At 32.3% G+C, this 13,247-nt stretch overlaps 2 protein-coding genes across 2 annotated transcripts; one reads left to right on the top strand and one right to left on the bottom strand.

Annotated features, from left to right (window-relative positions):
• Positions 1 to 2,855: 2,855 nt before the first annotated feature.
• LOC114394087 (cytochrome P450 711A1-like) lies at positions 2,856 to 8,428 on the top strand. The gene is made up of 5 exons (XM_028355657.1): positions 2,856 to 3,191; positions 5,555 to 5,707; positions 6,367 to 7,156; positions 7,256 to 7,351; positions 7,936 to 8,428. Exons 1-5 carry the CDS (start codon positions 2,962 to 2,964, stop codon positions 8,263 to 8,265), a joined length of 1,599 nt encoding a protein of 532 aa, XP_028211458.1. The 5' UTR covers positions 2,856 to 2,961; the 3' UTR covers positions 8,266 to 8,428.
• Positions 8,429 to 8,437: 9 nt separating this feature from the next.
• On the bottom strand, positions 8,438 to 11,627 carry LOC114394088 (protein IQ-DOMAIN 1-like). The gene is made up of 5 exons (XM_028355658.1): positions 11,309 to 11,627; positions 10,955 to 11,161; positions 10,219 to 10,446; positions 9,430 to 9,543; positions 8,438 to 9,347 (listed from the first exon to the last, which is right to left on the bottom strand). The coding sequence occupies exons 1-5, from the start codon at positions 11,366 to 11,368 to the stop codon at positions 8,715 to 8,717; spliced, it is 1,242 nt and encodes a 413-aa protein (XP_028211459.1). The 5' UTR covers positions 11,369 to 11,627; the 3' UTR covers positions 8,438 to 8,714.
• Between the last annotated feature and the right edge of the window lie 1,620 nt (positions 11,628 to 13,247).

The raw sequence follows: 13,247 nt of genomic DNA, 5'->3' as shown, positions 1-13,247 counted from the left end.
AATTGTCAGAATTCAAACTATACCTGCATTAGACGAGTCGGGCCAACCAATTCCAAACAAGTCATATTCCATTGACTTTTTTTGGTCATTCAAGGCATGTATTGATGTGTTTGAATTCTGTAAACCCGTGGTGCAAATCGATGAAACATGACTTTATGGGTGATACAAAGGGACGTTATTAATTGCAACTGCACAAGATGAGGCTAACAATATATTTCCATTAGCATTTTTCATTGTCAAGGGCGAGACAGCAGATGGTTGACACTTTTTTTTGCAAAACTTGAGAACCCACGTTACACCACAACATGGTATATGCTTAATCTTTGATAGGCACAAGTTAATCAAAAGTGCATACAAACGACCTGACAGTGGGTGGACAACAGGCAACTCATCACATGTTTTATGTATTCTTCACATTAGGAAAAATTACAAAAAACAATTCAAAAGTAAGGACGAAAGGAAAAACGTCTTGAGTATGGGTAAGATATTTTTAAAAATTTTAATTCACATTATTTTATTATTTAAAATTAAACTGACAATCAGATTTACATTTTTTTTTTCAAACAACAAGATATGCCATGACCCAACCAGAGTATTTTCGTCACTACCAACTGTTACAAAAAGACAACCCACACGACATTGTCTGACTTGATCAAATACCAAGGTAGCAATGGACCTTGCCATGAGATGATGGAAAGTGGTGGGGACACATGACCACTAATTTGAAAGAGTCACTCAACTCAGTGCTAAAAAAATGAGAAACTTTCCAATCACTGCCTTGGTCAAAGCCACACATGAGAAGTTGAACAAATATTTCATTGACTGTGGGACTCAAGCGGAGGCAACGATTCCCCTCGAACAAGTTTACACACTCAATACGGCCAAGTTCATCATTGAAGAAGAAACTAATTCTAACACTTACTTCATTCAACAATTTGACCGCCAAAGATTTCAGTTTCAAGTTGAGGAAAAAGTGAATTTGAGAGAGAGGCGTCGAGTGGAAAAATTCACTGTGAGGCTGGATTAAAGAACATGTAATTGTGAAAAGCCTCAAAAGCTATACATGTCATGTGCACATGTCATTGCTGCATGTAAGCACATCAATATATATTGCTTGCAATATGTTCATCCAATGTACACATTGGACTATGTGTCGAGTGTCTACAAAGTCTCGTTAGTAGGCACACGTCATCATGATTATTGGTCACCATATGAAGGACCACAATCATGTGCAAATTCAACCATGAGGAAAAATAAACAAGGTCGACCAAAATCAACAAGAATATGAACTAATATAGATGAGAGAGAAAGAAGTCAATCAAAACGTTGTTCAATCTGCATGCTAGTAGGTCATTCAAAAAATAGGTGTCATCACCGTCCTGAAATTTCTAGTCAAGCAAATTAATTTTCTTTTTTTGTTTACTATCAATATATTTAATTTCACACTATATATAAATTAGAAAAAAAACTTCAACGATAGTATTTTTAACTAGTTTTCTTTAACTTAATTATTTTCTTTAATATATTTTCTAATTTTATTGTTTTACATTAATTTCCTTTATTTATATTATTTTTAAATATATTAAAAAATTAATTTTTCCTAAAAATTTCATTTTGAGAATTCGGGTTGAGAAATTTGAATTCTCAATGGATTTTTGAAATTTTTTTGGGAAAACATAGTGTAAATTTAGATTCTTTTAATCCGAATTTACATTGTGAATTGTGAATAATAAATATGTATGTTTTGATAAATAATGGAGAGATATGTATGTTTTGGTATTTAATTTGTTTTTTATGTATGTTGGGGGAAAAAATTCATTCTGGTGTATATAGACCCATTTTCCTCGCATGCACGGGTGAGTACCCATCCTTTCACTCAAATGCCACCATCTATTTTGTCCATTTTAGACAATCTAGATTTTCTGAATCATTTTGTGAATCCATTAACGCTCGTGTCCAACGTATATCATCAAGTGACATTTCATGGACGTTGAATATTTTTATTTAATCATTAGATTGGGATTTTCGTCACCTAAATTATGTTTCATGTGATTCAAAAATTAATTCACTGGATTTGGTTCAATTTTGTCAAGATAAAAGGAATTATACATTATCTTTAAAACGTTGTGGTTCGGTTTACTAAAACACAAGCTAACCGTATTGTCTATTCTCTTCCAAGAACATCAAAATTTTATGCTATTCATGATTTTGTTTCAACCTGTATTAAATTTTTTATCTTAAATAAAATTATATGAGTCTTTTTCTCTGAAAAATATTAGTTCATATTTTATCACAATTTTATTTTGAGTTTAATTATTATACATCATTGTAAAAAATTTTACATGATCAACAAATAACAATTCATGATATGTGTAACTTTTAAGATAATTAAGATAAGATTCAATTATTTTAAAGATGTAACATTTTGTAATTGGTTAACTTTCCAACTTAATTATTGGTTTTGAGCTCAAGTATCAAATACGTTTAAATATTCAAAGAAGAGAGTTTTATCATTCAGAATAATACTACAAGCAAGATTAATTGTGTCCTTTTTAAACGATTTAAAATTTAATAATATGATCATCAAGGACATTCAACGGCAAAAATATTATAGAGGGTATTCAACAGGCGAACTATTATAAAAAATTTACTAAGTGATGCAAATGTGGAAACTCTTATTTCTAAAACAATATATATTATAATAAAGAAAAGGAAATGTATTGAGTACAATGTATCTAATTGCCTATATCATCATTCACTAGGGGACAAAATACCCTCCCCACTCTGGATGTAGTGTTCATATGATATTCCCCTCTCCCCATTCCCACCTCAATATATATATAAACCCCAACCCATGAAGTGAGACTACAGCCTCACCACTCCTCTAATTTCAGGAACCAAAAAACCTTAGTCTCTGTCTCTTTCCTTTGGTATATACACACTGCACATGCCAAAATAAAAATGGTGTCCATAGTATTGGAATGGTTATTTCCTTTTCCATGTGTAGCCATGTTCACCACCCTTCTGATGTTAATAGGAGGATTATTGGGTTATCTTTATGGGCCCTATTGGGGGCTTAGGAAAGTTCCAGGCCCACCAACGCTGCCGCTGGTAGGACACCTTCCCTTACTGGCTAAATACGGCCCTGATGTCTTCTCACTCCTTGCCAAGCAATATGGCCCAATTTACAGGTTTGTACTTTACATAATTGAATCTGGATAGAAGGCACTTTTTTTTACCATATTATTGGTATACCGATACTAATCATGGGTTGGAGAACTTAATCACTCACTTTTATAGTGAGATCTTTCTTTTTAATTATGTTTTTTTCTTTCACAAATCTCGAACCTAGTTCAATATTATTCGAACCAAAATGACTTACTAGTTAGATAGCAGACAATTACAGCTTAATCAATTTGATTTGTTGAGATCATTCTCATTTTCTTCATCTTCTTCTCTTCATGAGAAGCTAAAAAGAAAATCTGTTACTGCTGATATGATACCCAACTTGAATATATGAAATTCAAAATGCATAAAAGTCCTGTTGGGTGTGGATGATATTTGGTCATGTAATGATGGGGGTTATATATGGTTGACTTGTGAAGGGTATATATATGATTATGGTGGTGGTGGGACAGTGTTTTAGTGCATATTGCCTGGGAAGAAGTAGATATAATCACATAATTTGGAAAAAAAGTTAACGTTCTGTTGTGATCTATTTGTGCTTGTTTGTCAACTTGATTAAATATGATAAGAAACAACATTAGCATCAGCATGCCCGTCCTATAGTAACATGATTAAATTGCTCTTGATAAATATTAAGAGTGTCCTCAATTGTATGCACATAACCTTCTAAACAAAGATCTTGTCGTTGTCCTTGATGGCAGAAGAATTTGAGTCCTTTAAAAGTGAACAAAGCATCTAACACAAAAATAAAGGTAAATGCATAGTTGATTTGAATAAAGTACTTTATAAATTTATTTAATTTTGAGTTAGTGATGGATGCACGCTTACTTTTGTTTATGTAAATAATGCATATTTACTTTTCTCATTTTGCACAAGTACTTCGCTAGATCCATGGTCATAAATGAATCAAGATAAGTAGAGTAATTTAAGTTTAAGCTTGACATATAAAAAATATTATTTATTTAAATGAATCAAAGTTAAACTTTAGACTTGTTTGAAGATAGACAGCCTGAATTAGAATCTACTTAGTTGATAATTTAATTTTTGTTCCTTTATCAAATATTTTTTTGAAACATTTTTAAATTTATTAATTTATTATTTAGTAAATGAATTTTCGTACTAAAAATAAAGTAAAAATAAGAGAAAAATAATTAGATGTAAAAATTACATATTAATTATTTATAACAAAAAATATAATATATTAAATATATCTTTCTCACATTTAATTTTTTTTTTATCTTCAGGCACACATATAACACTCACACTCACAACTTTTTAGTATCAAGTTTATAAACTTTGAACTGGAGTGATTTTTATAATTATAAATAGAATTAAATTTGAGTTTATTTTCTTAATAAAATAAATAAATTTTATTGGACATTTAATAAATCGAATCTGGATAGCAAAAATATAAGTTTTAGAGCTTAATTTTAAATTATTTCTCATTGATAAAAAAATATTATTAAGATAATTATTATAAAAATTAACAAATTATAATATATAATAATTTGATACTAAATAACAGTACAAATTCTATAAGTGCATATATAGTCTACTCTAAATTTTATGCAGTTCAATTTTACAACCCTGATTTATCATTGGGTGATTAATTTTCTATCCAACAGAACAATTTTTTTTTTTTTTAGAGAATAAACCTTTGGTTATTCTGGTAAACGCCTTACGCGCGTCTGATTTTCAAAACTCAAAAGTCAAAAGGGACATTTTGCTGCGATTTTAATCATTGTGTACGGAAAACTTCTAGCACTGTTTGCAGAGGATTATTAAGTTATTAAAAAAAGTATACATTAAACATAATTTAACATGGAAAAAGAAGAGAAAGGAAAAGATGAATACGAATTAATGTGTGATTTCATATATTATTCTCGTGAATTTTTCCATTAACGGCTAGTTATATTTAAGATCGAATTTAATTAGCACGTAGTGTTACTTAATTATAGATCATTATCAGTTTATGACCAATATGTCATTTTGAGTGAAATAGTGCTAAAAAATTTTAAACAAAATTTCAGGTTCTTGTACATAAAAAATTTAATTAAAAAATATTTATTAAAAGTGATAAATAAGGTTCTCTCATCAATAAAATTAATAAATATACACTAATAAGATTCACGACTTTTATAATACGAATTATTTTAAATGTCATCTTTAAAATATTATTTTAATTGATCAAGTGTGTTCAAATCAGTTTATGAAAATTAAATTCTATATTTAATAGTATTTTAAATTTTCATTGTGAAATCAGTATCATAAATGCTTGATAAATCATGGCAACTTCATTTTATGCTTATCAAGCCATCTTCTCACTTTAACTGTTGATGATGTTGTTACTATTTGTTTAATGGAGCAGATTTCATATGGGAAGACAACCACTAATCTTGGTAGCAGATCCAGAGCTTTGTAAAGAAGTGGGAATAAAAAAATTCAAAGACATTCCAAACAGAAGCATTCCCTCTCCTATTTCAGCTTCCCCCCTTCACCAAAAAGGTCTCTTCTTTACCAGGTATACAATTTAATTTTTTTCTTTTCTTTTTGTAATAATAGCATAAACAATAATTGTTAATTTACGAGACAAACTATTATTCAATAAGTTAGAGAATAGATAAATGAAAATAATGAGTATTGAAGGTTTTCAAATGTATTATCCTATAGCATAAAACTGTTTGAGTCACACTTAGATAGACAGGAAAGGTATTTATTATTGAGTAAAAAAAATTCTGCACTATATTTTTATATTGTTATTCAATCACACATTATTATGTATAATAAATTTATTAATTTTTATAATGATTATTTTATAAGTTATATCAATAATAATTTGTGATGAAATGAGAGTGTTAATGTATTTTACACTCTAGTTATATTTCTTTACAATTGATAGAAGTTAAAATATAGAGAGGTCTCATTTGTTGAGCACTTTTGTGCAACTTTTTTCTTGTGGATTTCTGTGTGGGGTAGCATTAGCATAGGCACTATATGTTAAATGTCATTTCCATTTTGTGATCATCGTGTCATGTCATTAATTTGAGAATCAAAGATTCGTTGTAATCCAATTCCAATGGTTCTCCAAAATCTTTGTCCTCTAGTGAGAAAGAACAATGGTTTGATACACCAAATCTAAGAACACACAAAAGAAATTGATCATGCAATGATGATTTGCAGGGACTCACGTTGGTCAACCATGCGAAACACGATCTTGTCAGTGTACCAGCCATCACACTTGGCTAGCTTAGTGCCAACGATGCAATCATTCATAGAATCCGCAACACAAAATCTTGACACCCCAAATGAGGACATAATCTTTTCCAATCTTTCCTTAAGGCTAGCAACCGATGTGATTGGAGAGGCAGCATTTGGTGTCAATTTTGGCCTCTCTAAGCCACATTCAGTTTGTGAATCAATCAAGAGTGTTAGTGTTAACAATGTGAGAAATGATGATGATGAGGTATCTGATTTCATCAATCAACACATTTACTCCACAACACAACTTAAGATGGACTTGTCTGGTTCATTCTCCATCATACTTGGTCTACTTGCACCAATACTTCAGGAGCCATTTAGGCAGATTCTGAAGAGAATACCAGGCACAATGGACAGCAAAATAGAGAGTACTAATGAGAAGCTGAGTGGTCCTCTTGATGAGATTGTCAAGAGGAGAATGGAAGACAAGAATAGAACTTCAAAGAATTTCTTGTCACTCATTTTGAATGCAAGAGAATCAAAGAAAGTATCTGAAAATGTCTTTTCACCTGATTACATTAGCGCTGTTACTTATGAGCACTTACTTGCTGGGTCAGCTACCACAGCCTTTACCTTGTCATCCATTGTCTACTTGGTTGCTGGACACCGAGAGGTTGAGAAAAAGTTGCTTCAAGAGATTGATGGATTTGGTCCACCTGATAGGATTCCCACAGCTCAAGATCTTCATGACAGTTTTCCTTATCTTGATCAGGTCAGCTGATAGTGATACTTTGTGAGATTCAAGATTTTGTACGTTGAATTTGCAAGGACCAGCAATAATGATGTAAAATTCTCAATTTAATTAACGCAGGTGATTAAAGAGGCCATGAGGTTTTACACAGTCTCCCCATTGGTTGCAAGAGAAACATCACATGAGGTGGAGATAGGAGGTTACCTTCTTCCAAAGGTAGTAATACATCTTTGTCCAGTGTCAAATATAATTTTTTGATGGCATTGGGAGGGATAACATGTAATGAGAAAATAATACGTGCATGGACCCCGTAAAGAGTTTTTATATGTTCATCAAACAAAAATCTAGATATAATAAATTTGTAGACTTTTATAATAATTATATATTATTTGGTTTACGTGAAAAAAAGAGAAAGGAAGGGGAAATATTAAAAAAATACTTCTTTTCCTTGATTAGAAGGAGTAAGCCAAGGAAGGAATGGAAAAAAAAAAATATATGAACCCCACCTATTTATTCTGTCTTTTCATTGTGTATACATACCATACCTTCTTTATTTCTTTCTACTTCTAATGCAACCAAACAACTTATAAAATCATCTTACTTTCTACTTATTTTTTCTTAAACCAAACATATTATAAAAGTCAAACAATTTTTAATTGGTCGATAGTGTGAAACTTTTATACTAACATTACATAGAAATTTGTCTCATTTTCTTTGTTTTAGTACATGTGCAAAATTTTCCATTTTCTTGATGCAGGGTATTTTAGTTATGCCACCACTGATGTTTTGTACATGAGCAGGGGACATGGGTATGGTTAGCTCTAGGAGTTCTAGCAAAAGATCCAAGGAATTTTCCAGAGCCTGAGAAGTTCAAACCAGAGAGGTTTGACCCCAAATGTGAAGAAATGAAACGAAGACATCCTTATGCATTCATACCATTTGGAATTGGTCCCCGGGCATGTATTGGTCAGAAATTTTCCCTACAAGAGATCAAGCTTACTCTGATTCATTTGTACCAGAAATATGTTTTTCGTCATTCAGTTGACATGGAAAAACCTGTAGAAATGGAATATGGTATGGTTCTCAACTTCAAGCATGGTATCAAGCTTAGAGTCATAAGAAGAACGTAATTATAGAGTGACCATGTATACCAACTAAGATTGTACTTTGTGATGCAATGGATGAATTAAAATCTCTCTTTAATATGTTGTGATTGTCAACAAGGCAAAATATGCTAATTCAAACAGGATATTAAACTTTTATGCAAATTTTATGAAAGAAAGAGTATCTTGACTTTGAATGTGCCTACAAAAGCAGATTCCCCCACTAATTGCTGGGTCTCACTCTTCAATTTTATACTTTGTTTAGGCCTTGCAGTCTCTTGATAACATAAAAAATTAACAACTGATTATACAAATGGAGAGACCCCTAAAGTAGTATTGCTTAGGGAAAGCACAAAAGCTACTGCTACAGTTGTAATTCAATTAACAGACCATTGAACAACAAGTTGTTGAAGTGTTTGAACTTCTTGAAAATAAATACAACAGAGAGGATCAATCAATAGAATCAAGTCGCTTTTTCACCGTGAACTCTTATCCATGTAGGTTGGTAGGTAAAGTGGCCTAGAAAAGTTGGTTGAAGGGTCAGAAGCATTAGAGAAAACTGCTGTTCTTTTGAGAAACTGGAACTCATCCATGGACTGCTGCCTCTGAGATCTATTGTACTGATGATTGCTGGTTTTCTGCTTTGCCTTGGTTGACTCGGTGAGGTTCATGTAACTAGGCCTAGAGTTGTTACTATCCTCTGTCCTGTCACAAGGTATTGGAGTTGTAGATGTGCAGATTGAGGATGAATTAGAGCAGCTCTCATCATAGTGAAACTCAGAACTTGGACTCGACGACAAGCGAGTAGCTTGTCCAATATGGGGAGGTCTAGCAGAAATCCTTGTGCTGACATTGTTCTTTCTGATTTTAATATTGCATAGTTCTGATGTTTTTGAATTGGAGGAGTCAACACATTTCTTTGGTGGAGGAGGAGGAGGGGTCTTCTCTGTGGCATCAGCATGATGGGTTTGTTCCATTAATCTACTCTCCCATGGTTTAGCTGCCATCCAACGTTCCAACCAACTCCATCCCCAGTTCGCCTTGTCCATCTCGTGATTGTTGAGAGCGGCGTTTGCTCTTGAATTAGAGATGGGGGTTGATCTCCATTGCTGCAAAAGCCAAGGATTACACATGTTTCTTAATATAAGCAGGAATAATAAAAGATTGCACATTTTCTCAGTCTATGCTTACCTTGTGGGCAAGAGAGTATGCAATTGCTCTCTCCCTCTTGAAAGCTCCTTCTTGCCTCATCTGTAATTTTGTCTTGACATCTTTCAATGATCCTTTGCTATCACACCATCCTTCCTGCATGCATGTGCCCAAAATATGTTTCTCACAAAACATTATGTAGAGGTGAGGTGTGTGAAATTTTTTTGTATGGTATGGTGGATGGTTTAGGAAGTCGATAAAACTTAGACATAGTTTCTAAGTATTTGTTTGGATTAAAGTTGCCAAACTTAAATTTGAATGAACTTCATTTTATAAATTGAGTTTGCAAAAGCAACCCTCCCTTTACTTCTATTTCAAACTGAGTTTTAAAACCAAATTGAGGCAAAACTTGGATTTACAATCAGACCCAAGTACCCAACTAAAAACCAAACATAGTCTAAGTGCTTTTGGTGGTGTTCTCTAATCAGAATGATTTTTTACAGATTATTTTTATCTCAACAATTTGTGTAATTAAGATTTCTATTAAAAGGAAGCATATATTACAAAACTACAATTCTGATTGAATCAGTACCAAAAACACCTAAAGAACAGCATTTATGTTCTGTCTACACAATTCCCTGCATATTTTTGGTACTGTTCTGCAATCAGAATTAGTGTGTTTTACTTCAAAAAATTGTACAATAAAAGTTTCTATTAAAGATCAGCATAGGCTTAGCAAGTTAAAACTTCAATTCTGTTCTGTGTTGTCAGGGAAAAAACACCTGACAAAACTGTATCTATGTTTTGTGCATACAAATTATGATATGGTACCTCAGCTTGTTTGATGAGCTCAGCTTTGGTGCGGCGTTCATTGAGCATGATCTGCACTGCTTGCCCCTCAATGGACATTCGCACGCGCCGAGCTCTTACACGTGCCTGGACACGAACCAAGGCTTGCATGCACCTCAATGTGACCGCAGCCTGCTTCCTCACTAGTCTACCCCTTACAAGAGCTTGAAGCCTCACCACTCCCTTCAACGCCCTCAATGCCCTTCTTGCCTACAATCATAAAAATCCAACATAACAGGCATGTTTCAAATTTACACATTGAGTGAACAAAAAAAATTGCAGTCAAATGAAGTATTAGTATACTGTCCAACATCCCACGTCGACCAGTGACATGACTAAGGCCATGTTTGGTTAGCTGTTCAAAAAGTACTTTTTGAAAGTGAATTCAATTTCCTGACATGTTTGGTTAACTGGTTTTGCAAATTACAATTTTGCCAGAAAACTCAGTTTTGTAGAAGAAGACCTTAGATTGCTTCTGCAGACTCAGTTTGCAAACTTAAGTTTAAATCAAACTAAAGTTCGTTGCATGGAAACTCAATTTTGTAGAAGCAAGACTTGAATTGCTTCTGCAGACTCAATTTACAAACTTAAGTTCGTAAACTTCAATCCAAACATGAACCAAAACAAATAATGTATATAAGTAAGAGACAATCTTCGCTTGAGGTGTTAGATTTCGGGATTAAGATAGGCCTAAATCCAAACTGTAAACCAAACATACCAAGAAGGCACGGAAAGCGGTTTGGATTTGGGTGGCGGCCCATTCTTGCTTGAGGAGTTTGAAATCCTTGGGTGGAGCTCTGACCACAGTGGCCACTGCAAAATTGAAAGAATCCGAAGCCACACTACTAGCATAGTCGTTGCCTTGAGATCTGTTTTCTCCCGCAGAAGAACTCTTCCACAGCCTCCATTTCTTCTTCTTCCCACCCTACATGGAAATTTCTTAGTCACCCAATTGCTAACACCAAAACAGAAATAATAATAGTAATAAAAAAAAATGGTTGCTTGCTTGTTTTTTTTAATCGACAAATGCTACTTGTTAATTGTTAGTAGCTAGAAAAAGCAAGTGACTTACAAGGTCGCTCTTGTTGTTGAGTCCGATTAATGCTTTTACCCATTTTCCAGATGCACCCATTTTGGCTCTGGTGTTGAAGATGCGAACTTTGGGTGGCTTTCAATGGAGGGAGGGAGATATAGAATTAAAATTAAATGAAGAGAGAGTGTTTGTGTTGTGTTGGGTTGAGTTAAGAGCTGTGAGTGGAAACTGAAAGGTGCAATAATGAAGTGAATGATGTTGGAGAGAGACAGAGACAAAGATAGAGTTTAATGTAATGAGTGAGTGGTGAGTTGTTTTGATTTGAGTGGGTGGTCGTGGTCGTGGTCGTGGTCGTGGGTTTGTGTCGTGTGTGCCGTTTTTTTTCTTCTGAGATTTGAATTTCAAAACGTGCAACGGATAACACGCATCGCTTCTTCCTATCTCCCGCTCCACCGCACACGACGTCGTTCCGTTACCAATGTGGGCCCCACTTCCTATTGGGAATGAAAGAGAAAGTGTAAAAAAAGCCTTCTCTCTCAGTGTCTGTAACTGTGACTGAGTAGTGGCGGAAAAGGTTTTGGAGTGCACAAGAAAGAACAAAGTAAAAGAAAATGAATAAATAAACAAATGATGTTGTTAGCTTTTTTACTGCGCGCAATGCTCCTCAAAACTCAAAGTTCGTGTTCGTGGTTATACCATTACTTCGCTTTCACTCTAATTCAATTAAACTATGTAATTAATTTCGTATCAGTTTAAAGATTTTTATATTAACAACAAATTATAAACCATTTTAGATGTAATTTTTAAGATAAATACTATAAAATTAATAATTTTATAATAAAAAATCAGAATTAGGTGACAATTTAGAACTTGAATTCAATATTAAAGTAAGATGTCAAATATTTACAAAAATATTTCGAAGATTTAAAATAATTAAATAATATACTTTAAATTATCGAGTGTTACACATATAAAAAAAATTATATATACAGTATCTATTTAAAATTTTAAAAAATTGGGGTCATATAGCTCCTCTTCTCTTCCCAAATATTGTGTCTCTCCTTATGTAATATGTAATTAATAGATTTATGGTGTTTTCAAAATAAATGTTTAAAAACTTTGAATGATTAAGGAAAAATTCAAGTCTCATATTATCTAAAGATAAAATCAAAATAAAATCTATAAATAAGAAAATTTCATAACTTTTGAGATTGAATTAAATTTAAACTCATATTAAACAGAAAATAATGGATAAAAAAAAGTGCAAATCAAATTTTAAAATGATACAACTTCATATATTTCTTACAACAAATGTCCTGGAACTTCTTGTTGTATGTTTTTATTGCAAATTTTTCCAACTCTTTACCTTCTTTTAAAAAAAAGAGTATTTATAGACAAGAAATTATTCTAACTACTAGTAAATTACAAGGGGATGACACCATGTTAAAAAATATTTATATTGTTAGTGTAAATATTTTATAATATTAATTAATTAAAATTATTTTAAATATAACTTATTAACCAAAATATAACTGTTAAAATAATTATGATTTAAAAAAATTATGTATACATAACAATTTATAATTGAATGATACTCCAACAAAATTTACACTATTAATATATTACCGTATGTATAATTAAACATCTTAATTAATTTCTTTATATTAAACAAGTTTATGTAATTAGTCTGATACTTCTCTCTCTCTTTCCTCTAAAAACTATGTAAGATTTTGACTTTCCAAATTTGAAAGGGAAAAAGAAAACACATAGATGGACCATTTTATTACAAAGGAGAAATGCCTTTATGTTTAAACAGTTGGACCATTTGATTCGAAGGGAGGGAAGACAGAGAAAGTTGAAAAAACAAAAAGTTTGAATAATGAATTATTACAAGAATATAAAAGAACAAAAGAAATTTAACTGACCCGAACCTGGAACCAGAGGATAAAATTTATGAAAATTTTCAGACTTTGGACCA

This window comes from Glycine soja, chromosome 17 (assembly GCF_004193775.1).
Source record: "Glycine soja cultivar W05 chromosome 17, ASM419377v2, whole genome shotgun sequence".
Lineage (NCBI taxonomy): Eukaryota > Viridiplantae > Streptophyta > Magnoliopsida > Fabales > Fabaceae > Glycine > Glycine soja.
This window is presented reverse-complemented; position numbering and strand designations above follow the sequence as displayed.